Genomic DNA, 27911 nt, shown 5'->3' with positions numbered 1-27911 from the left:
CTCTGTATATCCCCTGTCTATATCACCTGTAGGCTAATTGCTCCCCAAATTTTGTCTCGTACTAATACTACCTTTGTGAGTTCTGGGCATCCAGAGCCTGCTGGACGTTTTTGCTTCCTGCCTAAAGGACACCCCACACTCACAAACTTATGATTTTTCTTCTTCTACCTCTGAAAACAAAACCACCCAGGCCCTCTTCCTGTGTCTCTGTGAATGGTACCACCATTCATCATATTGCACAAGTGAGAAAACTGAGTGATCCTTGACACTTTTTCTCACCTCTCTACATCCAGTTCATCACCGAGTTCTTTGTATCACCTTTATTTCCTAAATATTATTTTCATCCTCACTGCTACCATCCTAGAGCAGTCTGCAGCATATCTTTCTCCAGTAGCCTTCTATGGTTTCCTCTATTCACTATGCCCTCCTATTACTATTGAGCCTGGAGTGATCTTTCTAAAACAAAATTGATCATGTTATTCCTTGGCTTAAAACTAGCCCTGCATTGTCTAGTTCTGGCCTGCCTCTTCTTTAGTGTTTCAATTTCTCAATGGCACAGTACTTCCGCTGGCCATAGTGCCTTTGTATGTAATACTATCCATGAATTCTTCCTCCCTTCTCCTCCATACCACACTGATAACTTTTCAGTCTTAATATTTCACTTCAATCTTTATTTCCTGAGAGAGGAAGCCTTTATCCTCCAGTCTAGGACAAACCTCTTTTCTCTTCGAGCCCTTATTTCAGTTAGTGGGAGTATGTTTGTTAACATGGTTATTTGAGTAAACTTGAGTTGACTTCAAGTTCCATGAGGAGCAGACTCATGTCTGTGACTGTTTATCATTATGTCCCTACTACATAGCAGACCCTCAATCAATACACGTTGAATAATAGAACTATTCTTTATAAATTATTGTAGTACAGAAGAATCTTAAACTCTTTTATGTACCTTATATTGTCATCTAGAATCTCTAAAGGACATTTGACAGGCAGATGGCCCCAGTTTGCACGTTTGGAATTTAAGACACAAAAGAACTAAGTAACCTGTCCAAAATCATAAGACCCGTAACTGGCAGAGCCACGGTTGGAACTTGCAACAACCATTTTGACTCCCAGTTGATGTTAATTCCAATGTCCTACAGTTTAATACTATGTAAGTTCTTGCTATTTTGGTTTTTTTGTTGGTTTGTTTTTTGTTTTTAAATTCCCATGTCAGTTGTGTTTTAGTTCATTGAAGATAAAGTAGAAAAGATTTGGACCCCTCAGTTTCACTGTATGGATAGATATTTTCCCAATAAAAAAATATTTTTTAAAAAATTTAAGTATAAGAAAGTTTCTTATAAATGGAATCATAGTAAGTTTTGGTTTTTTTTTAAATTTCTTCTGCTTTTCTTATCTGTATCTCCCAAAAGTGTGATGTAAATGTTTAAATGTTCTAGTGTTGCACTTTTCAGTACTAGAACCACTAGTCACATTTGGCTGTTAAACTAAATTTTTTTATTTTTTTAATATTTATTTGTTTATTTATTTTTGGCTGTGTTGGGTGTTAGTTGCAGCACGCGGGATCTTTCATTGCAGTGTGCAGACTTCTCTCTAGTTGTGGTGCGTGGGCTCCAGAGCACCGGCTCAGTAGTTGCGGTGCACGGGCTCCAGAGTGTGTGGGCTCTGTAGTTGTGGCGTGTGGGCTCTGTAGTTGTGGTGCGTGGGTTCCAGAGCGCGTGGGCTCTGTAGTTGAGGCACGCAGGCTCTCTAGTTGTGGTGCATGGGCCTAGTTGCCCTGCGGCATGTGGGATCTTAGTTCCCTGACCAGGGATTGAACCCGTGTTCCCTGCATTGGAAGGCGGATTCTTAACCACTGGACCGCCAGGGAAGTCCCTAAACTAAGTATAAATTAAAGTTAAAAATGTATTTACTTGAGCCAGATTTTAAGTGCTCGATACCCACATGTTGGCTAGTGGCTACCATTCTGGACAATGAAGATACAGAACATTTCCCTCATCACAGAGAAATCAGTTAGCCAGTGCTGTCAGGGGAAGTGATATTTAAAGGAACTTTTCCCTTCCCTCATTCCTCCTTTCTTGGATTTCTCCCTTCCTTTTCTTACATGTTAAATAGTCACCACTAGTTTAATATTATTAAACAGTCAAATTTTCTCTAATTTTGCATGAGATCCTTCCTTAAATAAAGTTGTCTAAACATATTAGGCCCTCAATGAAATGTTTGTTGAATCAGTGGAATTTATCTCTTTCTGAGAATGGAGATCTGGGTCTTTAATATTGCAAAGGCTGTGAAGAATTTCTTAATGTTGTATAAAGTGTTAAGTTTCCAAAGCACTCTTAACTCATGTATCTGTATTTGATCTTCAAATCTATCTTTGGAGGAAATGGGTTTTCAGAAGGTCGTAGAGTAGCAGTCATATTTTGCAAGGTTGTGGTTTGCCTAAGCACTTAACTAATACTTGGTAAGGCTGCATCTCTTTGAAACCAGCTCTCTGTCTCCCTTTTCTTTTAGACTAGTGATTCCCAAATTTCTAAAAGAATTACCTGGAGAAAAATTACAGATTCCTCTCTCTCAAAGAATATACATGCCATTTTAAAAAAGCTTTCCTGGTGATTCCCAGAGAGCCAGGTTAGAGAACCAATGTCCTAGACAGACTTTGGTTATCATTATGACAGTAGTACATAGTTGTGGGTTTTTTTGTTGCTTTGTTTGTTTGTTTTGATATGCTGATTGTCAGTTTGAAACATCCTACTATAGGAACCTATCAAAGATCTGGATTTAATCCTTAGATAACTGTATAATGAATTGTATAATGTTACCAATTATTCAACATCTGTCATGTTTCAGGAGCAGTCTGTAGTCTGTGCACAGTAATCTTCCAAACCAGTTAGTTTACAGATAGACAAACTCAGAGGCTAATAGCAACTTGCCTAAGTCTCACAGCCAGTGAGTGGTAGATGCTGGATTTAAACATAGACACGTTAGTGAAAGCTCACATGTGAGGTGCTAGGACAAATCCTGTAGGGAAGTCAGACACACAAGTACTAACTGGTAAGTCTGAATCCTGATGAGTTCACATGGAATAGTTGGAGTGAGATATTACCTCTCTTTTATAGAACCTAATGGTTTCAGACACAAATAATCAGGCTTTACTATTTTAGAAGTTAAGCTTTATGATAAATTATTCTTAGTACTGGCTTACCTGTAAGTTTCCAGAAATAATAGATTTGGCTTGTAGCACTTGAAAAATTATCGTCTCACTTATTTCAGTCCCAATTATTTGGCAGATTTGCTGATTAGAAACAAAGCTGATTCAGTAATTAAGCAAAGCAGCAACAATAACAACAAAAAGGCCTCATTTAAAAGGGTTCAGCACACCTGCACTTGGGGACTACATAGTTAAACTTTATAAACAGTTATAACAAATATGGCCTTCTGGTTTTCAGAACGAGGGCAGATTAGAAGGGAAAATGAACACTGGCAGAGGTGGATTCAAAGATGACCAGCATGTTATACAGATAGAAAATAAGAAAATCATAAAAAGCAGAAAATAGCAGTCTTAGAATAGCTCTTGAGTAGACGCAGAGACAGGACCTGAGTTTTGGTTGTCACAGTATCTCCGTCTAGCATAGTGCTGGCACAGAGTAACCATGGTGTTTTAAATCTCAATACAAAAAGAGTCAGCCAACTACACATTTGGAAAATTTCAGTCTCATGTCATCCTAGAGTATCGCATTTTAAGAGGCTAAGTATTAGTCCTTTTCAGAACCAACACTTTAAAAATTTACTCCAAGGGTTTTGTTGTACTTTGTTTATTTAAAATGTTTGTTACCGTATCATTATGAAGAGAAGATAATATAGGAGGTTTGAAAAACAGAGAAAGTTAAAGACCTCAAATCCTTAACACTTTTACATTTTTATACATGTAAAAATTATGATTTTATATCCTACTCTTCCCACCTAGCATTAAATAACTAATCATAAGTAATCAGTTTCCTATGTCACCCATAGTAATCTTCTATTTAAGTGAATGTTTTTATGATAGTCTCATACATGTACCATATGATATGTGTACCATAACTTGCATTTTCTCTGCAGACTCTTTAGTTCATTTACATTTATTGTGATTTGGCTGTTATTAGGCATGGTATTTTGCTATTTGTTGGTTTTCATACCCGTTTTTGTTCCTCTAATCCTCTTTTCCTGCCATCTCCTATGCTAATCAGATATTTTTTAATATCCATTTTAATTCTATTTACTTTCTTGTTATATATCTCTTTGCATTATTTCAGTGGTTGTTCCACTTACAGAGAATATTGAATTTTTCCAGCTAAAATATAGGAACCTTAAAACAGAATACTTTTCTTAGTACTTTGGTCATCGTGTAAATTACAAACCCAGCAATACAGTTTGTACTTTTTGTTTTCAACAAAAGTCCTATGACTTTAAAAAAAAAAAGGAAAGAATGCTTATATGGTGTTTTATTTCCTTTTTTTTTTTTTTCCCCATTTCTTCTTGTAGATCTGTGTTGCCATCTGATACTATTTCCCTTCCTTGAGTAGTTGTTGTAAGGGAGGTCAACTGGCAACAAAATTCTTTGTTTTTATTATCTGAAGATGTCTTTACTTCACTTTTGAAGGATAGTTTTGCTGGATGTCAGTTTCCTGGTTGCCAGAGTTTCTTCTTTCAGTGGTTTGAGTATGCACTTCCAGTGTCTTCTGCCCACCATTATTTCTGATAAGACAACCATTAATCATACCATTGCTCATCTGTATATGATACATTGGTTTTCTGTGGTTGCTTTCAAGATATATTCTTTACCTTTGGCTTTCAGGAATTTGTACATAGGGGCTTTTCTCTTTGTGTGGATCCTTTTTGGGTTTAAATTTCTTCTATCTGTTAAGTTAATGGGTTTCACTGCTTCCTCCAGCCATTTCCACTCTGCTGTTGAATCCATCTAATGAATTTTTTATTTCAATTATTTTGATTTTCAGATTAAGAATCTCTAATTTTTAAAATATAGCTTCCATTTCTCTGTTGAGATTCCCTCTCTGTTACTCACTGATACCGTATTTACCTTTAATTTTTCAGTATGTTCATTATAGCTATTTTGAAGTCTTTGTCTCTCATATCTAACATCTGGGCCCACTTGGAGTTAATGTCTAATGACTTTTTTTCTTGATTATGGGTTATATTTTCCTGTTCAGTAATATTTTGGGGTAAAGACTAGACTTCTATGTAGATAACACATTGTAGCAACTTTGGGTAGTTGTTTTTTTCAGTATTCTGCTAAGGATTATTGTTTTTTGTTCTAACAGGTACTTAAGTTGCCTAGATTCAAACTGCACACTGAGTCCTCTATCCCCACTATGCAGTACCTGATATCTCTGTTGTGTCCTGTGTTTTCAGCTGCTGCTTTTTTAGCCTGTCTCTTTGGGTGGGGGTGTGTGTGTGTATGTGTGTATGTGTGTATGTGTGTGGTGCAGATCCTCCCCTGTACCTGTGTGATTTAGTGGTCACCTGAGATTTGGGGCTTACCCTCGCTATCATTCTGTTTTTTTTTTCTAGAGATTCCCACTTAATTTCTAGTTCCTCTTTTGGCTCTTGGGCTCTCTTTTCTAATATTTCAAGCTAGGAAGGCTTCACTTTAAGCCATCCAAGTTGCACACACTTGGGGAAGTGCTCTCAGTTGAAAAAGAAAGCAAACTCAGTGCAGCTGTATCTATCTAAGAGTATTTCCTTTCTGGTCTTTGCTTTTTTTCAATATGTCCTAGTTTTTTTTCCATACATAGATAGTTTAGCTGTCAGTCAGGGGTTTAAATCTTGGCCTTTCCGCTTAATGCTTGTGTAACCTTCAGAAAAAGAACTTGTCACCTCAGATTCTCAGTTTCCTTCTATAGAAAATGGGAAAGATGATAATTCATAGTGAGAAATAGCACATATTCATGTGAGAAATACATGAACTATCAAGTGCATACCACGTGCTAAATGTAGTTTTTGTTATCGCGTGGTTCTCCATGTATATTGCTTTTCTAATACTTTACCCATTTAGGATATTGCTAAGTCATATATTTATATCTTTGACAACTTTTGGTTCTCCTTCTTTTAAAAATAAAACAATTTGAAATGTAAATGACACAGTTATACCTTCCAGTATCACTTAATAATATAAGTTTTCTGGTAAGTTGAATTAAAATGTTTTTAAGCTATTTGTTGACATTAGCAAGTTGTGTGGGATTTGAAATAATGTATAAATTATGCTATGCATAATGCATTTTGTTGTAACTCAGTCTTGAACACGATGGGCTAGGTAGAGGACTGAATTCTTTGACTGCAATCAGCAGTTCTGACTTGGTTCATTGTAAAGTCACATGGTCACAGCATCCACTTTTATCTGTGGCACTTGAGTTTTGAGCTTTGCATTAATGCCACTGGATATTAATAGACCATTGTTAACCAGAGCAGATTGGATTCCTGTAAAACAATACTTTGTTTTGAGAGCATAGTCTGTATGGGGAGCATTACACTGAATACACCAATCACCGACAGCACGGATAGGAAATGTTGGTAGCTTTGGGGTGATATAATTGGCTAGTACTTAAAGAAAAAACGGTTAGAATAAGCCCAGCCACTTTGGCATCTAAATTTGCATATGTATGCGTCCATTTTTAGTTAGTGATTTGGCTTTGTTTCATAATATTAACACTTTAGCTTACTTTGGTATTAAGAAGATGCTATTAAACTATATGAGAAATTTTTATCTAAAGTATCTTGATGGATACTTTAGTTCAGAAGTTTGTTTTTAGGATTTAAATACCATTTTTTGGTGAACTTTAACTTTTTTGAAGTGTAATTTTGGTTTTTTTTTTTAAATCAATAATATGCTGCTTGTAAAGAAAGCAGTGAATTCTTTTGTACTAACTGTGCCCTGAAATGAAGATTCCCCACTCCTCTGAGTGTCAGTAACAGTGATTTAATTTGCTTAAATAAAGCTAGGCCCACAAGTTATGCTTCTGTTCTCCTACTGTGCAATTTAATATTAACCCTAGCTAGTGTTGCTATGATGTGCTTATCAGTTGCCACCAAAGAAAACAGCACAGGGAGGAAGCTTTCATTTATTAAACACATTTTTAGCACTAGAGAAGTTACAAAAGATTTCTAGTAGTGTGATCATTGGTCCTCAAAGCCAGGTTCTTCACACTATATCCTATTGACTTCTTGATGGTGTAGGTAATAAATCTTTTACCACCATTCAGAATGGAGATGCCACATTTCTATATATAGGTCAGTGTTTTTGTTTATTCTTCTAGAGGTAATCTTAAACTGCCAGTATTATAGGAAGCAGTGTAGTAGAGTCTAGATTAATAATGTTTTGCAGTACTTATTTTTGTGTATTTGTTCAACATCCAGTTATTTAAACTCACCCCATGGGCAGTTGAAATAATCACTTATTTGTTGTTTATAATAATAGCCAAAATTTATCAACCACTTACCCTGTTAATGTCAGACAATGTACCAAGCAGTTAATACATTTTGTTTTTTAATCTTTTAAAAGTCTTTTTATTTTATTTTTTTAGACATTTTGCCCATTGCTTTATTTATTTATTTATTTTTAAATTTTTATTTTATTTTTGGCTGTGTTGGGTCTTTGTTACTGCGTGGGCTTTCTCCAGTTGCAGCGAGTGGGGGCTACTCTTTGTTGTGGTGCGCAGGCTTCTCATTGCAGTGGCCTTTCTTGTTGTGGAGCTCGGGCTCTAGGCACACGGCTTCAGTAGTTGTGGCTTGTGGGCTCCAGAGCACAGGCTCAGTAGTTGTGGCTCATGGGCTTAGTTGCTGTGCAGCATGTGGGATCGTCCTGGACCAGGGCTCGAACCCGTGTCCCCTGCAGTGGCAGGCATATTCTTAACCACTGCGCCACCAGGGAGGCCCTAAAGGTCTTTTTAGAATGGTGGTATATAGCAGAGAAAAAAAATGTAAAGACTAAATGCATAACTTAATCAAGTGATCACCACCCAGATCAAGGAATAGAACATTGCTGGCACTCCAGAAACCCTCTGTGCACCCCATACTGATCTCCCTGTGCCAAAAGTAGCCACTGTCCTGACTTAATGGTGATCATTTATTTGGGTCTGGGTCTTGGTATTTTGTTTGTTTGTTTTTGTCACCTTTATGTATTCTGGAAGACCATTAGTCTAGTTTTGCCTGCTTTAAAACTTTATGTGGAATCATACAGTGTTTTTTTATCTGTCATCTTTTGCTCACTGTTATGTTTGTGTGTATTTTTCATTCATTCATTTGTATTGCTAATTATCTTCCATTATATGAAATGCTACAATTCTGTAGTTGTGGATGCTTGCGACTGTTTCTGGTCCTTCACAGTTTTTAGCAATGCTGATATGAACATTTTAATATAAGTGTCCTACTTCATTTAAGTGTTGTTTATCTATAGGGATATGTCTAGGATTAGAATTGCTGGGTTAAAAGGTATGCATTTTTTTCAGCTTAAGAAGATAATGCCCAAACTTCTTTTCCAAAGTTGTGTACCAATTTATATTCCCACCAGCAGTGTATGAGAGTTTTTGTGTTCTATACAATCATGATATTTTCTCACTTTATCTTCTCAAACACTATGGGATAGGTAATATTATCTCCATTTTACAGATGTGGAAACTGAGGGCCAGAGGTGTTAAACAACTTGCCAGAGTTCACATAGCTAGTGATAGCAGAGCTAGATTTTGAACTTGGATCTGACTCAGGAGCAGACACTTAAAATTTTACTTGTTACTATTTCAGGAGATTATTTGGAAAACAGGGATTGCCCATAAAGACTCAATATTCATTCACTATGTCTTTGATTAAAAATGACAGGGAGAGGTCTGTACCCTTGTGGACCTTCCATTTTAATATACATTGAAGGAGTGGAGGTAGGTACATATATTACAAGAGCTGAGTAAATAAAAAAAATAATTACTGGGTGTGATATATGCTATGAAGAAGAAAAAAGGGGCACTGCTGAGAAGAAACTATATGTTGGGTGGTCTGGGAAGGAGGCTACACTTGAGCTAAGACCTAAAGTTTGAGAAGGAGCCAGCCATATTCAAAGTGTGTTAAAGACAGGGAATAGCAGGCAAAAAGTCCCCCAGGAGAAAATACTTTAAAATCAACATTTCAGCAATAAAGCAGTATTATATCAAATTAAATATTTGATAGAACTCTCAGAAATTTTCTAACTTAAAGGATAGGATTTTGAAGGTGTATAAAAAACTTCAAGGAAAATTAATAGAAATAATAAAGTGGTGTATGACTGGAAAAATACAGAGACTTCTAAAACAGACTAATATTTACTTTTTCTTTAATCATGTCAAATCTTACTATGTGTGGTAATAAAACATTGATGACAAATCTCAAGGATTCTGTGTGGATAATTTTCTTTCTCAAGGCTTCCTGAAAGGGCATGGATGTGTAAGTGGACCCAGGGGTGAAGAGGTTGCAATGGTAAAGCATGTACGGAAAGAAGGAACCTAGTATGACCAAGAGCATTTGATCAGAAGGAGTTGCTAGCTTGCGCTGCTAATGTCGGTTTTTAATTGGAAAAAGAAAATTCTAGGTAACATAGAAACTGAACGATTTATTGGTCTAACTACCCTGTCTACCACCATAGCCTCCAAATAAGCTCCTAAAGTTAAATAACTCGTATAACTCTATTTAGGACACAATTTCATATTAAATATTTTACGTGCCTTCCAGATGGGTTATATCTGTACACTAGCAATTTTTTCTCCTCCGTAGGAGGTCTGATCCAGCTGTCTGTAACAGTCCTGTAGGGCAAAGAGTTTCGCACACACTGTAGACCCTGGGGGAATTTCTACAAAGAGCAAAGAAATTTTTAAAAATACCCTCTGGTGTCATACACAGCGCAGAACTTCTGCTGTCATTTTTATGAGAACTGTGTCAGAAATCCTTAGCTTCTGTAGTTTTGGAAGCAGAGGAAGGAGGGAAGGATGAAGCAAGGTAAAGAGCGAAAATAGCTGAGGAATTGGGAAGTTTGAGCAGGACAGTTTCTTAAGTTGGGCGATTTGTCTAATGTCTCCTTGTCCAAAATAGGTAACTTTAAATAATTCACCTTGGCTCCCTGTAATATGTGGAATTCTACCATTTAGAAGATTCTCTGCATTGCCACATTAATAGCTACACGGTTTGGGGTAAGTTAACCTGTCAAAAGACTGTTCCCACATTTGTTAAGTGGAGATTAGATCTGTCTCTCAAAGATGTGCCAGTTCAGGGAAATAGGGTGTGAAAGCATTTAGGGAAGTGTCTGGAACACAGTAGTATTTCAGTAAATGTTGGCTGTAATTAAAGGAAGCCGGAGAGATTATGAAGGTCTCCTATACTACGAATTCTTATTTTACCCCATGAGTAATGGATAGCCAAACCTAGATTATGTACAACTGTATTTTGTATGAAACTTTTGTTTCTTGACAGTAGTAAAACTACTATTTTGATGTATCTTGCAATATTACTTAGAACAAAAAATCTGGTGTATATCACAATAAACTTGAATTGGGTTGGATTCTATGCCAGGGTTCACCTTACCCCAAATATGCAAAACCAAATTATTGCCTAACCTATAAATCAATTCTTATCCAGAGTCAAACTCTTTAAAAGTCATAGAGAAAAAAAATCATCCTTTTCCCTGTTATATTTTCCAAGTGTGTTTGTAGTTATAGGAAATAGTAAGAGAATTGCTCAGAAAAAGATGGAAGAGGCAGATTGTTACACTGCTAAATAGGCTTTTCCATCTTGTTTTTCATTTAGTACAAATATTAATTGGGGAGAATTTAAAACTTCTGGAATGGATTATTGTTTCAGTTCTATTTATGTGTGATCACCCTTCATGTTGAACTTGTGACCTTTTTGGTAGTTGTAATTAACAGAAATTTTTAGCATTTAGATGATATGGTCTGCCAGAATAATTTGAAATCAGATAATTTGAATGAGGGTAGACAGTTCTGTATATTTAAAAATTTCTCTTATTTCTACCATAGCTACTACCCTGTACATAACATCTTCTAAATAAGTAGTTGTTAAATGCATGCAAAATTTTATAAGCTATATATCTGCCCCCCACAACATTGTTTTCCAGTTGAGGTCGTGTTTTTTTTTTTTTCTGTTGCTTAAGATTATTTGATAAGGTTGATTTACTGTGTAAAAAGTAACATCAGTTGTGATTGGGATCCAAATTTTATTTCATAGATCAAAATGCTAGGATGCAGTGTAGTTTCCTAGTCTTCATTTGGCAGGGTAAATGATTGTTTGATGCATATTTTGTGGCAGCCAGAAAATGATTAGCCAATACATATAATTTTGTTATATTGAAAAAATAAACATCTTTATTCCTTTGCAGCTTTCTTCATCTTCAATAATTTTAGCTTTTTTTAATGTAAACGAATACCTTATCTTACCCAATCCTCACATTAACTATGTAAGTTAATGTATTAGTTTAATAACCACTTTCTAGTTGCAGAGATAATGCTAATAGAAAATTTTGTTTCCCTATGGACTTCCCCGGTGGTGCAGTGGTTAAGAATCTGCCTGCCAATGCAGGGGACACAGGTTCAAGCCCTGGTCCGGGAAGATCCCACATGCCACGGAGCAGCTGAGCCCGTGCGCCACAACTACTGAGCCTGCACTCAAGAGCCCGCGAGCCACAAGTACTGAGCCTGCGTGCCTAGAGCCCGTGCTCCGCAACAAGAGAAGTCACCACAGTGAGAAGCCAGTGCACCACAACGAAGAGTAGCCCCCGCCCGCCACAACTAGAGAAAGCTCACACGCAGCAACAAAGACTCAACACAGCCAAAAAGAAAAAAAAAGAAAAGAAAAAAAGAAAATTTTGTTTCTCTAAATAAATGAACCTTAACACAGAAGCATGGATTCATAATGGATCCATAAAACATGATCAAGATTTAATGCAAGATATATTTCAGAGATGCAGTGTGGGGACAAAAGGAGGAGGACCCTTAGTTGCAAGAGGAGTTAAGGGATGCTCACTGGCATGGGTTTTGGTCCTCCGTATTAACATGGAGGACCTTTTTATAACATTCATAAAAAATGAATATATTTGGGTTTGAGCTTCACAGCAGGTGCCGCAGGAGCAACACTGACTGGGCGCTGAGAGCATGTACAGCCTCAGGGAAAAGAAAATGCTGCCTTTGCTCTGATAGGGTCAACTGAGTGTGTAATCTTGTTCTTGTTGAGAAGTGGCTGGGCATTGAAAAGCCAGGCCATCTAGGAATAATTTTCCTACTAAGCCTTTTGAAGTGTGTAACTGTGGGTCACACTTTTACATTTCTAACATGGCACTGAAACTTAAATTTCTGTATTATAATCAAGCTGTATCAGTTGGCTTGATAGTCAAGCCCGAGAAACCTCAGCTGCTTTATGTGGCTGTAACACATTGATCTTTATTTACAGTCTTGAGACTCCAAGGAAATGGTACAGGTGGTCAGGGATTATTATCTCCATTTTACAGATTAGGAAACTGTCACAGAGAGGCTGTGACTTGAAAAGAGGCATCAACCTTTTTTTTTTTTTTTTTTTAACTGGATTAAACAATTAATAGAGGCTTCTTGGTATAGTAGAAAATGCCCTGGATAGAAGATAGAAAACCTACTCATCATCTTTAGCCTCTACTATAAAAATATCAACTCTGGGAGGGCTGAAAAGTCCCTAGCGTGGTTCTTGATAAAACTGATTAATAAATGTTTGTTTAATGAATGAGTGGAAGGATGTGGTTGTGGTTTATGCTCAGAAACTGCTTTTTGCAACTGTAGAATCTTCAGGTAACAGAAAAATATCAGAAGTTACTTTAAGGGACTGGTACATTTCCCTCTTCAAAAAGTGTCCATATTTGAGCACCCTTAAGTCTACCTGGAAACAATATTGTAGCAGCCATAGACCTAAAGAGATAGTTTGGTACAGCTTTGCTCAGTTGTTCTTTGAAACACCAGTAAGACAAAATAAAAACCCAAACATTTTCCCCTCCTCCCAAATTTTAAAAAAATGATGTAGGTTACTGTCTTTTGCCTACTATGGCCTGAAATTGCTGAGCTAAGATACTTTTGCCAAGTCTTTACCAGTTTAACTATAAAAAAGAGAATAAATTTGTATAAAAATGAATATATTTGGTAATAGGCTTTGCCAGAAATGTGTTTTATTCTAACTGTATTCAAAAGTTGCACTGTCTAGACAGTCTTGATTTTTCTTTGTACAATGATAAGCACCTTTATTCAGCTTTGGACAAAACATGATCATAAATCATTCTGAGCACTGCACAATCATCTTTCATGGGTATTAACATCCTTGTCCAGTGATGTCGCAAAGACCATCTACACTACCTTGTATACTTGAGATGAAAGTCTTGTGGACTTAGTAACTGGGATGTCTGAAGAAAGAAAATAACTGACATTTTAGTGTAATGTGTACCTAAAGCATTTATCAATGAAAAGTGTGTTGGTGTGCCCATGATGAGGATGTACACAGAAGACAATACTGCACTCTCGGTTACAGAGACAGTGAAAGCAGTGTTAAGGTTTCTAATTGTAATTTTTTAAAAGCTTGGATAAGTATTTTTTCCTAAAGCTTTATTGTTCATCACTTTAAAAAATCTGTCTTCATCCTAGGTTGTCTCTAAAATACTGAAGAAAATTCTGGTGTTAGGGAAGAAATGATAGCTTGATTTTTTAGGAATTTTTTTACTGAGAAATCATCAATAAGCCTAGCCTTTGTGTTCAGTTGTATTTTTTTTTTAGGTCAAGCAGAGTGTGAGTTATGACCTTTGATATGTAAAGGGTAATTTAAATTAGTGAATTCAAAACAAGTTAAGTTTTGGATATTGGAAACTGAAAAACTAAAATTTTAAGACGTGTATTGCAGAATAAATCTAAAATCAATTTACATTATAAAGGATTTTAATTATTAAGAATTTTTTTGATGGAAAGTTTTTTTTTTAATTTTATTTAAGAAATTTTTATATTGGAGCATAGTTGATTAACAATGTTGTGTTAGTTTCAGGCATATAGCACAGTGATCCAGTTATACATGTATCTATTCTTTTCAAATTCGTTTCCCATTTATGTTACTACAGAATATTGAGCTGTGTTCCTTGTGCTATACAGTAGGTCCTTGTTGGTTATCTGTTTTAAATATAGCAGGGTGTACAAGTCACTCCCACACTTCCAATCCATCCCTCCCCCCTCCCCTTCCCCCCACCCCCATGGGTAACCATAAGTTCGTTCTCTAAATCTGTGAGTCTAGAACGTACTATCTTTCTGATCAGATACCTTTTTTGATATTTAAGTGTCCACTGAAACCTTTAAGAATTAAAAACTAATCCAAAAAAGAGAAACTGTTTCCCTCTCCTTTTCATTTAGAGGAAAGTTGTTTGTAGTACACTGACAATTTCTTTTTTCTTATTTGGTAAGAATTGGAGTAGTGAAAGTAAGGAACTATAAAAGTGGCAACATCAGTATTTTACACACAGGGCTGATATTGAGAGGGGAGGTCTGATCTGGAAAAGTATGGGAGCCGTCACTTATTACTTATCACATACAGAGGGTGTTTAAAGCTACAGGTCTGGTGAGATGACCATAGGAGAAACAGTGAAAAAAAGAGATGGGTCTAAGACCAAGTATTGAAAGGACTCTTACCATTTAACTGCTGGGTGGAAGAGGCTAAGAGAGTGTGGTATTTCAAAAGAAGTTTGAAGAAAGAGGGAGTTGTCAACAGTATCATGAGCTGTTTCAAAAGTTCTTTGAGACAGGGACTAAAAACTGTACATTAGATTTATTAGATTTGGTAGCAGAGAAGTCCTTGGATGTCTTAAAACTATTCCAGTGTTGTGGCATGGTGAAGCCAGGTTGGTGTGCATTGATGAACGTGGGGTAGTATTTCAGCACGTTTGGCTGGACATTTGGAGGTGGGGTGTGTGGTGTGCAGCAAAAAGATAACTATGGTTAGAGGACAAAGAATGATCAAGTTGAGGTAGAAATTTGAATATACAAGGGAGAGTATCCACAGTGCAGAAATTCTCCTTTTCTCTACTCCCTGCAAAGAAATAAATGACCATGGAAACCAGAGTTCCCTTTCATTCTTATGTTTTCTGTATTCTCAGAAAAATGCTCAGCTACTCAGGTTTTCTTTCCCAAAGTTTCTCTTTTCATTCTTTTTCCATAGCTTCACCCACTAGCTCTTTATCCCTGGCCCCTCTCCTAATTTCCAGTCATGAATTTTTTAACAGCCTGGTGGAACTCTGTGTTTCATGGCTCCTCAAATTAAGAAATCCTTCCAGTTACTGAGGGTCTACCTCTCTGTGTTTTCCATTGTTTCCTCTGTCTCTTCCTCTCTTCCCCACTCTTGTTCTCATGCCCAGTCTTTTTTTTTTTTTTAATTTATTTTTGGCTGCTTTGGGTCTTTGTTGCTGTGCACGGGCTTTCTCTAGTTGCGGCGAGCGAGGGCTACTCTTCGTTGCAGTGCACGGGCTTCTCATTGTGGTGGCTTCTCTTGTTGCGGATCCCGGGCTCTACGCGCGTGGGCTTCAGTAGTTGTGGCTCATGAGCCTTTAGAGCACAGGCTAAGTAGTTGTGGTGCACAGGCTTAGTTGCTTCGCGGCATGTGGGATCTTCCCGTACCAGGGCTCGAACCCGTGTCCCCTGCATTGGCAGGCTGATTCTTAACTACTGCACCACCAGCAAAGTCCCTCATGCCCAGTCTTAATCCTTGCTTTGTAGACTCAGATTTACAGTGCTACTTTTTGAAAGATTATTTCCCCAAATAAATTTAAATTAGTTTGTTCCACCTCATTTAATATGGTGTTATCCAAAAAATCATGTTGTTATTTTTGACATTGTATTCATTATGTGAAAAACAGTAAAAAACACAAACCCTTCATTTCTCTGAAAATGGTAGGTAGATTGAAGATTTTATTTATGTACTTTTCTGTCAGTATAATTTACAGTTCATAATTGTATATGTGAAATTTTCCTGGTAATAAGATTTGTATACAATATTTTGTGTGTGTGTGTGTGTAGATAAAACGCCATACTCAACAATTTCCTTATTTCTCTGAAACTAATGTATTTATAGAAACAAAATGTATTCTACCTTGGTTTCCTGTTATTTCAGGAAATAAATATAAACCCAGTTTTATTTAACTTAAATCTGTTGATTGAAATATAAAAAATAACATACTCAATTCATTTTAATTTTTGAATTGTATTTTAAAGATTAATAACACTTTTTAAAATAGAGCTATTGGAACATGATAAGGAAGTTAAACTTAAATTTTATTTGGATTCATTTTTGTTTTAAAATATGTTATACATGCAGAAAAATCTTACGGTGTTTTTTGAATATAGTTGTTCATAGTATTGTGGAAACCGGTATAATTATTGCTAGATCTTCAATTTTCAGGTGGAATTCTAATAAATAAAGCAAAAATATTAAGACGCCTGCCTACTTCTGAATTATTAAAAAGACATGCACATCAGAATTTAGCCTTGGAGAAAGTAGCCTATTAAGTACACACATCTTTAGTTTTCTTTTAATAGAGATGGGAATAGAAATATCTCTCTGTGTATAATTATAGGCATTGTATTTTCTTGTGTATTATTATAGGCATTATATTTTCCTGTAATACTTGCAGGTTATATAATATTTTATGTTATTTTATAACTGAAGAGCACCAAATATCCTAGAGTGAAATCTAAGGAACTTCTGTCTACTTTAAAGTTGATTGAGTTAATAGGCAAACATTTTTGTTCTGGCTTTATTTGAATAATTGAACAGTTGAGCCATCAATTCTCTTTTTTTTCTTTTTTGGGGGCAGCATTGGGGGAATTCATCAGTGATGTCCTACTGTATAGAACATAAACAACAGTGGACGTAAAGCCAAAGTGGGTTGCTGAGCTACACAGGCCCCGATTACATTTTTTCCTGTTTGTACGTATTTCTCACACGTTTAACTATTACTGGTTTCCATGTTTATAACAAATTCTAAGCACGAAAGAGGGATAAAAATAGACACATGGACTAAAATGAGGAGTGACAGTCTGCAGACTGATACAAAAGAAGAGGTGGGAAAGAAAACCAGAAATAGTCATTGCAAAAAGTATTTCATGGCCCAGAAATTCTTCTAGGTATATACCCAAGGTAAATGAAGAACACATGTCTACACAAAAACTTGTGCACAGATATTCACGGCAGCATTATTCATAATAGCTAAAATGTAGAATAGGCCCAAATGTTCATCAGCTGATGAACAGATTTTAAAATGGGGTATATCCATACAACAGAATATTATTTGGCAATAAAAAAGAGTGATATGTACTATAACATGGGTGAACCTTGAAAACGTTATGCTAAGGAAAAGAAGCCGCACACAAAGGCCACATGTTGTATGATTGCATTATTCCATTTATATGAAATATCAGAAGAGCAAATCCATAGAGATAGAAAGTCAGTAAGTAATTGCCAGGAGCTTCAGAAAAGGGGAAATGGAGAGTGACTGCTTACAGGTGTGGAGCTTCTTTTGGGATGATGGAAATGTTCTAAAATTGACTGTGGTGATAATTGTACAACTTTGTGAATATACTAAAAATCATTGAAATATGCACTTTAAATGGGTGAGTATGTGAATAAGAGCTCAGTAAGGCTGTTTTAAAAAGTATAGAAGATTGGGGTGATTACAGAATTTTTATGAAGTGTCTTATATGCCATAAGCCTGGGGCAGCCTTTTTAAAGTACAATAATCATTTGATACAGTAGACAGTAGTTATGAAACTGTGCTGTAAGGGAAATTATGATGATTTATTTCTCTTAGGATCTGTTTTTAAAAGTTTGTGAGCTATCAGAATTAGTCAACATTAAAGTTCATTTTTAAGTTCTTAGTAATCTTAAAATGAGTTATTTTCCATGTATTTCATGTAGTTGAAGTTATAGCTATGTCTTTTAGTGTAAACGTGGAGATTAGTTTAAAATTTGATTATTTAAAAGAGCCTAGGTAAAATAATTTCAAAAAATATACTTAAAGAAATTACTGCATCTAACTTACTATACTGTTCTTCTATTGCTTAAAAATCTAAGAATTTGCAGTAGGTACATTATAAAAATATGGAATATAAGAGCTGATCTAGGTTGATAGCACTTTGAAAGGCCATATAGCAATAATGCATTAAGGGAATTAAATGAGTCTACTTGGCTAACAGAAGTCAAAGAAAAAAAGGAAGTTTGGATTATTACATAGTTTTTTCTCTGTTGTAACACAGAACTTGCTGCAGCTCATTTCTATGAAAAAAATTATATTCAGAATTCAGTAGAGGGTATAACTACTGAAAATGATTTCTTAAAAAAGTATTGTAGGAAATCTAGATCACAGTGTTCAGGATTAAATGATAATTAATTTAGTTGGCTCTTTTTCATTTAAAGACTGAATGTTTGAAATATAGCTGTACTTTGTTCCCTGCTGTTGAGATATGGGTAGAGGAAGAACTATGGGGCTAGTGTTAGGGACAGGATTCTAGATCTAGAACATTTTCTATTTCCCAACACCCTTCCACCCTTCATGATCTGTTTAAGGCACTGCCACTGGTTTGGAAGTTTGTCATGTGCCTTGGGTGTGTTGGGACTGAACAAAAGTTGAGAGCCATGGAGAGAAGGAAAGAGAGAAAATAAAGAAGAAAAACTAAGAATTATAGAATCAGACATGAAACATAAAAGCCTTAGAAGGAAACACTAGTGAAAATGCATTGTGTCAACCAGTTCACGTCTGAATCTGAGAAAAATTAGAAAGGAAAGAATGAAGAGTGCTGAGTGACTGAACTCAGGAGTGAGTAAAGGCAGGAGTTAGGGGTGAATCTTGGGATCCACGGAGTCCCGCTGTCAGAGACTATAAAGGGAAAACTGTTCACTGGTGACGAAGAAGACTTTTATATTGTTAACACTGAAAGTCCAGATAGGGGAAGGGTGGCATCCAGGCAATATAAAGTTGTGGCTGGAGAGACAAGGTCTGAATTGACTGACCTGGTTAGCCTATACTTAGCAAATAGTATTCTTTGTGTTCTCCAGATACCACCAAAATGTAATTAAAAGTTTAAATTATTAAAATGGGTTTCATGATAATTAAATTTTTAAAACTCAGTCCTTAGGTAAAATATTCAGAAACCCTTGATTCTTGTAAATACACTAAGTGTATTTAGTGATGTTTGTTTTTATCAGGTGATTTTAAATTTTAAATAATTCTTAAGCATAATTCGCATTTCCTCTTATAACCAGGAACCTTTTGAGGATGGCTTTGCAAACGGGGAAGAAAGTACACCAACCCGAGAGGCTGTGGTCACATATACCGCGGAAAGTAAAGGAGTTGTGAAGTTTGGCTGGATCAAGGGTGTGCTAGTATGTACCTATAGACTTAATTTTAGAGTTACACATTTCTGTTTATTATACAATCTTCCTAATATCATTCTCGAGATAATGCTTTCTCTTTTTTAAACGGTTTTATCTGATTGTTATGGAGGACCAAATGAATACTTGCACCTCCTTTCCTTGTGGGTATTAAATTCACTGAAGTAAATATATTTATTAATTTAATCAAATTATATTTGATTACTTCTAAGTTATATTTTATAACCTCTTCTGAATCTCACATATTGTCACTTTTCAAAAATTAAGTATGAAGCTATTAAATTGATGAGAGCAACGCAATCAAGAAAGCTGGGCAGGTAATATAGCTGAAATATGCCTGCTTCCTTTCCTGCTACTGTATTGTCTTTTGAAGAGAAATGTATAGATGTTAACAAGCAACAGAATAAAGGAGACATAAGTGTTGAGATCACTTCAGTAGACAGGTTTAGGTGATTAAGGTTCAGATTTACTTTCTTTTTCTGTGTTTGAATAGGCACTAAGGATCTGACTGGAGTAGAGTCTCATTGGGACTTTGGAAGCACTAATATAGAGTTGTATTGACATTTAGGGGAGAAGTAGAGGGAAAAATACCAGTTCTAGTAGTGATTTTATTGTCTAATCAGTAGAGTGTATTTTAAGCTCTGAGTTGTGTTGTTTGCCTATTCTTAGATTTTACTATTTTGGAAGGCTGTATTCTATGTACGAGCATAATAAATAAAAGTAAAAATAAATTGAGGATGCTGTCTTACAAAGAGTAGGTTTTCGAAAGATGTGTGAACAGTTGGCATTTTGTGTTGACAGATATTACATAATACTTAAATCCGCTGTAGAAATCATGAAGTGAAGACGTTATAAAAGAATAAGTAAAAAACTGACTTGCATTGATAAGGGGGAACATAAGCTCCTTTTTTTAGGGCTGAAGTCTTAAAATATTCCTTGTGCCTTTCTTGTTCTTTTGCTTCTGCTGCTTCAGATAAATGTGTGTGTATAAAGTACATACACACACATATACTCGTATATTACATTATACTTTAATTAGCTCACATTTAAGCTCTCAATAAAGCTCTTTAAAAAAAACTGTTTAAGGGTGGGATAAGAGATTTGAAAGGACCTTCTATAGTTTAAAATGTATGTTATCCTACTATTGGCTAGTTTAGCATTTACTGTGTATTTAATTACTTTTCATCTGTGACTTGGCCTCTTTTTCTAGGTACGATGTATGTTAAACATTTGGGGAGTAATGCTCTTTATTAGATTGTCATGGATTGTGGGTCAAGCTGGAATAGGTAAGTGAAGTGACATACTGCTTGATTCATTTGAGAATGAATAGGGAAAGGGCTGTGTGCATGTGTAGTCTGAACCTCATAAAATTCAAGCAGTTGGAATCATTCTACAGTATGTTCTCCTTTGTATCAGACTGTTGTCTTAATGTCACTTTTTTCATAATTCTGATTTGATCTAATATGAGATAAAAGTAAGATAATTTATAGGTTGTAATGTAAATTCAGTATACTTAGACTAACCAGTTCTAGATGTGGCAGGTTTAAATGAGAGTGTAAGCATTCTCAAGTCTCTTTTCTTTTTCGCTAAAGGTCTGTCAGTCCTTGTAATAATAATGGCCACTGTTGTGACAACTATCACAGGATTGTCTACTTCGGCAATAGCTACTAATGGATTTGTACGAGGAGGTAAATTCAGTCTTTTTACATCATCAGCATTGGATTACTGACACTAAATAAATTGAGATTTTAAAATATCTCTAGTTATTTTTTACCTTAAAGAAGCAACATATCAGGTTCTATATAGGCAAGAAAGTTGCTGTCAAGTACTTTTTAACTAATATTTTGAATATAAAATTTTAAGTTGATCCATACACAAACATGTATGCTTCAGATTGTTCAGTGTGTTTGGTAACAAGAATGGAGCTTCTAACTGGCTTTCTTCTCCACCAAGGCACCCCTTGTTGCCTTCTCCCAGGCTTCAGCCCTTGGATCAGTGGTGTGCATCCTGCATTTGGTCAGTATTGTACAGGTGTAACCTCATTCCTCCCCACTGAAGGAAACTTAGGCAGAGTTCTGTCCTCATGGTCTAATAGCTTGTGTGAGTTACACCTGGGACGCTGAATCCATGCCCTCAACTCTAGCTCTCTTCTCTGGGTACCCTGAGGCCTATTTTATTAGAGCCCACAAGACCTTCCTTGTGAGGTTTTACTCTTCCCAGGGAGAACACCCAGGACACCAGGAGAATGGCCTTGGGACCCCTGAGAACAAGAAGAAAAGAAATCCATTTTCCAAACAAAAACTCATCATTCAGCTGGAGTGAGGGGAAGATCCTAAGGGAAAGAAGAGAAAATGTATACCAGCTTCTGTAAATTCATCATAGCAGATCAAGTGAGAAAAGAATCTACCTGTTCCATCTGCCTCAACTATTTTGCAGATCTGTATTTGACATTATATACATGCAATTTCTGCTTTTTCTGCGTTAGTACTTGGAGAAAGAGAGAACTGGATTGAGCTTTTCATTTTTCCCCAGTCGTCTTCATATTTTTTTACATACCAGAGAATTCAGATCACTATGGCCCTAAGGGAAGCTGGTAGCTCACATCTGTAGTTATGACTGTGCTGAGCATGCATCACTGCTGGCTGAAGTTTTATATGTACGTGAATCCGGGTTGAGCAAATTGGGGTCCAAGATGTGGTTATGTCCAATGATTGATCAGACAGTGCTGAGAGATTCTTGGTTTCTTATGTAACTGGGTGCCCCATGCTTCATTTCATTCTGCTGCTATTGGGGAATGGACATAGGGGGAGAAATGGGATGCTGTGTTAGGTATTTGAGAGGATCAGCAAATCATCATAAAATTTCTCCTTGTCTTCAGCCCTTCAAATCTAGGTTGTAAGCCTCAAGGGGAGTGGGGCATGGACCCACTGTCAGCACAAACCCCATTCTGTTCTCTGTGTGAGTGCAAACTTAAGGAAAGTATAGATTTTCCTGCGTTGTGACTAAAAAGCTGTTTAGTCACATGTTTCAATACTACCAGTAGTTTTCATATATTTTTATGAATACCTCAGAGACTTGTATCTAGTTTTCTGTCCTGGACACCAAGGAAGTATGAGAATATGGAGTGCATGAAGATGTGTCCCAGCAAAGTACCATATGTTGTTGCAGTTTTGCCTGAGTTCCCTCAAAATGATAGTTCACAGAGAGTAACTAACTATAGAGAAAAAAAAATTGGATTATACAATTTGGAATTCTTCTGTTATCGTTTGTTCATAAATGACAAAGTAAATACATTTGCTGAAATAATGAAACCTATAGAAAAAGAGAAAGCCATTAATTTAAAGAAGTGACCAAATGCTTTGAAGCTTTGCTCGAAGGCATTCATTTTTCCCTTAGATCAGTTAGTGATGTTAGAAAGCTGGCTAATCCTTTATAGAATAATAAATGAGCTGCATCGTCTGCAGTGAAAGTTCCTGGAGATTCTTGCAATAAATGTAAACCCCTGTGTCTCCTCTCCATCTGCTTTGTAGACTTGGAGATCCCTAACAGGATTTATTTTGGTTTCTTGGAAAAACGGTATTTCCACAAGGGAGAAAGTAGATATAGGTATAAAACTGGTGAGATTACATTGTATTCTGTATTCATGGTTCTAAATTGAAAGTATCAGTATGACTCATACATTTTATCCCAAAAGTATATATTTCTTAGCTCTGTCCACAAATATCACCTGTAACAAATGACCAGCCCAGTATCAGTGAACACCCTGAGTGCCCACATTGTGTATTTCCATTCAAAGGAACCAGGGAACCTTGGAGAAAGCATTGATTCCAGATCTGGATAGGAAATGTACTAGAGAAGTCTAGACATCTTTCCACATCAAAAAGTAAAGAAGGTAACAAAGCCTACTTTGTTTCATGTCAAAAGGACCAAGGAGCCAACTTGAAGAAACTAACACTGACTTAAATTTGGATAGAACAGCAATACTACTACTAATAGTAACTGATTTAAATGAGAACATAAAATCCCTAGGTTCACAGACATCACACACACACAAAAATGTCATTTTCACCTTTGAAGAATGCTAGAGAACTAAAACTTATTTTGAAAATTGATAAAGAATCTAGTGTGAATCAAGTTTTCTGAGTGAAAACTCCTTACCTGAACTCACTGTAAGCAAAAAATTGATAAGAGATTTATCCTTTGGGTAATTTTTCTACAAAATAAGTGAAGAAGAAAAGGGAATATTTCAACTTTGTAAATGCTTTACTTAATAAGACTACCTGTGAAATATCAAATATGAATCACATCATGCCTATAGCTTCAGGAAGCATAGAGTATTCAGGGGAGAGAGGAACTTACTAAATGACACTGTAGGATGACGACAGCAAATGCCAGACTAGGAATCTCTCTGGAACAAGGAATCCTTGTTCAATAAAACTTTCCAAGGAGCAAAAAACAGAGAGAGGGAATTATGGTTTAAAACAAACTTTAAGAGACTTAATGTATAGATGCAGTTTATTTGCTGTTCTTCACAATAAGCTTTTTATCTTTTAGTAATATGGGACCAAGGGTGCCTGCATTGAATGCCCTCTAGCCCAACCACTGAGGACTTTATTTGACTTCCTTCCTTGAAAGGGCTGCGTAAGAGGAGAGCAGTAGAGCTAGAGCTATCTGGAGGGTCAGGGTGCAAAGACTTAGATAGGAGAAATGGAGGGATACTACGGGAACAGAGATGTCTGGAGACCCATCTTAATTTTCTGTGGACTGAAAGTTGACTATTAAGGGCATTAACAAGGAAGTATTTTACTCAAAATATTGCTGAGAGGTTGTGGCTGCTCTCTTTACTAATTTCTGTCTTAAGAGCCCTTTTGTAAACTTGAGTGCGTAGTTATTAATATAAAGAACTATTTTGAGGTAGTGCTTGACATTTTAATTTTATTTATCTTGACTCTTAACTGAATTATGACATGTATTTTTATATTAACACTGAATAATATTTTATTCTTGTTTTGTGAGGTATATGTACTTCCAACTCCATGTAAGTGTGTGAAATGTGTACTTTTCCTAGTGTTGTGTGATTTATGCCACAGCTAGTTAATGTTACTAAATAGCCTTAACGTTGGCTTTAACAGTACATTTTAGAGATTAAACAGGTACCAATCTAGAAAAGTGTAGTTTTTTAAAAAATATAAATTAACTGTCAACTTGTGAACAAATGTAATAGTGTCCAATTATGAAGTCTAGGATAAAAATAATATGGAAATATTCAGGGTTTCTGGGAAAAAAAGTAAAAACTTAGAAAATACAAGATTCTGAGTTTCAGTCTTGATTAGACTATAGTAATATGGGGGGTTGCTATTTAAAGCTACTGGTGGCAGGTTAGAGAACCATCCCCTAGGCCCTCTGCCTCTACAGAATAAAACTAGCACCAGCAACTAGCTGATGGAGTCACTGGCATACTCCCTGCCCTAGCGCACATATTCAGGCTCTACAGATTGTTGCACCTGGGAGCCCAGAGCTCTTTCCTGTTCTGCAAGTCCTCCCAGTGTCCTTGAGATCTTGGATTTTACAGAATTTCCTTGGACCGTGTGCAACAGGTTCTGCAACTTAGATGGCGCTGGCCAGCAGCCACTGTCACTCAGGTCTGCATTTCCTAGATTTCACAGACCAGAGTCTCTTCTGTTCTCAGATAATTAACCTCTGAATATCAACTCATCTGTGAAATAGAGGACAACCACAGGCAACCTTTTATAAGATGGAAATGTAAATTCTGCTTGTGGATTATAGTGTATTATGTGAACTGAGCAATAGAAGGGAACAGTTCTTCAACCACTTTCTGGTTTGGAGTATTAAAAGCAGAGGTCAGAAAAAAAAAAAAAAAGCAGAGGTCAGTACACTTTCACATAAAAGCCCAGGCTACATCAAATTTGTGATGGGCAGTTCTGAGAATCTAAAGTCAATAGAAATCTGCATAAGTGACTAAGATCAAATTTTTATATTCCTTGTATTTCAGTCAATCAACAGATAATTGTTGAGCACTTTGTGTCAGGCACTGGGTTTGTAACAGTGCAAGCCAGACAAGACCCTATTATTTTCTTGGAGCTTATGTTCAGATAATAGTGACAGTTATTTTTTGAGATCTAACTGCTAGGCATGGTACCATGGTCTTTGAAATACGTTGTCTGATGTCATACAACATTGATGTTGCATTATACAAAATTAAACAGCCTTTTTTTTAAACAAAATTAATTTTATGCAAATTCTACTGGTAAACCTTTTAAAAATGTCTGCAATATGTCAGAATTACCTTCACATACTGGTATCTTTTCCTTCTCTCTGAAATAATTGACCTCCTCACTTTTGTATATAGGTAAAGCCAAACCATTGGAAGTGAGGAAAAACTAACATTTTTCACATCTTGTAAGTGACAGAAAGTACTCTCTGTATTGGTAAAAAATCAGATTATCATTGATTGTCAGATTTTTTTGTTTAGCCTATTGTATAACTTTATCGGTTCCTATCATTACCAACCAAGGAGTTGTAAATTAGATTTCAGCTCTGTAGTTCTTTCCTTTTATTGCTAAATTATTTCAAATTGTAGTTTTTCAGATCAGTGAAATGTTTGAAGAAGCTGTAAAAAGCAGTTCTATAACAGTTGGGACTTCCCTGGCAGTCCACTGGTTAGGACTCCTTACTTCCACTGGTCGATTCCTGGTTGGGGAAATTAAGATGCCGCATGGCCAAAAAAAAAAAGAATAAAAGCAGTTCTATAACTTATATTATGAGTTATTGGACTTAAACATAAACATTGTGTTTTCAGTTCAGTAAAGCACTACTTATGCACCACAAGTAACTCAAACGTGAATCTGGCAAGTAATTGTAAATAATTTGGCTTGGGTTTTCTCTTTGATTCATTTGGTGACCTTTCAATTTTGCCAGTCTTTAATGATTAAAAATACTTTAACTTGGTTCCCAAATTGTCTGCTGCAGAATTAGAGCTACATGTCTTTGATTTTAAAGTTTAACGTATTCAAGTGATCAGTCACAATGATAACATAGTACCGAATTATGGTCTGAAGATTACATGTTTGTCACTTCGCCTTTTCCTGTATGGCTTCATAATGGCAACGGAATAGAGGAAATTTACTGAATGTTAACAGGCAGATTCCTTGTTGCGTATTTGTTAACCAGGGTATTAGGATACATTTCCTAGAACAATAACTAAAATGGATGTTGAATCCATTTGGATCCATCATCACCCCATAGCATTCCTAAAGTTGTTCCTCAGAATTTTATACAAGGTGTCTTTGAATAAACTGTTAAGTGAGTGTACAGAAGTAGGTAGCTTACTGCTCTGACAAAGGATTCTGGAGTATTTGCTAATCATACCAGATGAACTCTGAAGAGTAATTGCTGAATAGTTTTCTTTCTATACTCAAATCTTTTGCCCAGTGTTTTGGAGGGTATTTATTGAGGTTATTTTATTGTGGTTTCCTACTATTGAGCTTTGAGTTCTTTATATATTTTGTATACAAGACCTTTTTTGGTGTGATTTGCATTTTACCTTGTATCATGTATGTATTAGTCTGGGTTCTCCAGAGAAACAGAACCAATAGGAAGTGTACATAGGTAGAAAGAATAATTGGAAGGAGTTGAGTCATGTGATTGCAGAGGCTGGGAAGCCCAAAATATTCAAGAGTGAACCAGCAGTCTGAGGACTCAGGAATGAGCTGATGCTGCAGTTTAATCTGAAGGCCATCAGGCTGAATATCCAGGAATGGCCTGAGTTCACATGTGAAGGCTTATCTACTATAGAATTCTCTTTTGTTGGAGAGGGGATGTCTGTCTTCGTTCTATTTAGGTCTTCAGCTGATTGAATGAGGCTCACACAAATTATGGAGGGCAATCTGCTTTACTCATAGTCCATCAATTTATATGTAAATCTCAGCCCAACACCCTCACAGAAACATCTAGAATAATGTTTGACCACATATCTGGGCTCTAGGGCCCAGCCAGATTGACACATAAAATTAACCATCACATTGTCATTTCACAAAACTGTTTAAAACTGGAGCTTATTACCTTTCAGACTTTATTAAATTTTAAATGTGTTCATTTTTCTACCTCGTAGTTGTAAATGGGCTTCAAGCTAATCTTTGAAAGAAATTAATTTTGATAGAAAATGTGTGTCAAAGTTTGGTTTTGTTCAGAGATTGTTACCCACAACCTTGAGTCACTGAGGATGTCCTAGACCACTTGCTTGCTGTGATTTTTCAGCATCACAATGGACAGTAAGATTTGTTGTCCAACTTTTGTCTAAGAGTGAGCATTAGTTACAATAAATGAAGATTAAATAGTCCAAAAGAAATTAACTTGGAGTTGAACAGGTTTTTAGTGTTTCTAAAAATTCAAATATTTTTCACATTAATATGAAACATTTAGTCCACCTTAGCACATAG

General features: G+C 36.1%; 1 protein-coding gene across 2 annotated transcripts in view; it reads left to right on the top strand.

Moving 5' to 3' along the window:
• The window catches only part of SLC12A2 (solute carrier family 12 member 2), a 109104-nt gene that overhangs the window by 8879 nt on the left and 72314 nt on the right, over nucleotides 1-27911 (top strand). For both annotated transcript variants that reach the window (XM_004279866.3, XM_004279865.3), the window contains exons 2-4: nucleotides 19324-19443; nucleotides 20663-20738; nucleotides 21045-21140. In XM_004279866.3, coding sequence (XP_004279914.1) covers nucleotides 19324-19443; nucleotides 20663-20738; nucleotides 21045-21140 — 292 coding nt within the window. The remainder of the gene's footprint in view (nucleotides 1-19323; nucleotides 19444-20662; nucleotides 20739-21044; nucleotides 21141-27911) is intronic.

This window comes from Orcinus orca, chromosome 3, assembly GCF_937001465.1.
Source record: "Orcinus orca chromosome 3, mOrcOrc1.1, whole genome shotgun sequence".
Taxonomy (NCBI): domain Eukaryota; kingdom Metazoa; phylum Chordata; class Mammalia; order Artiodactyla; family Delphinidae; genus Orcinus; species Orcinus orca.
The sequence above is the reverse complement of the archived record's forward strand: the minus strand, read 5'-3'. Positions and strand labels throughout refer to the sequence as shown.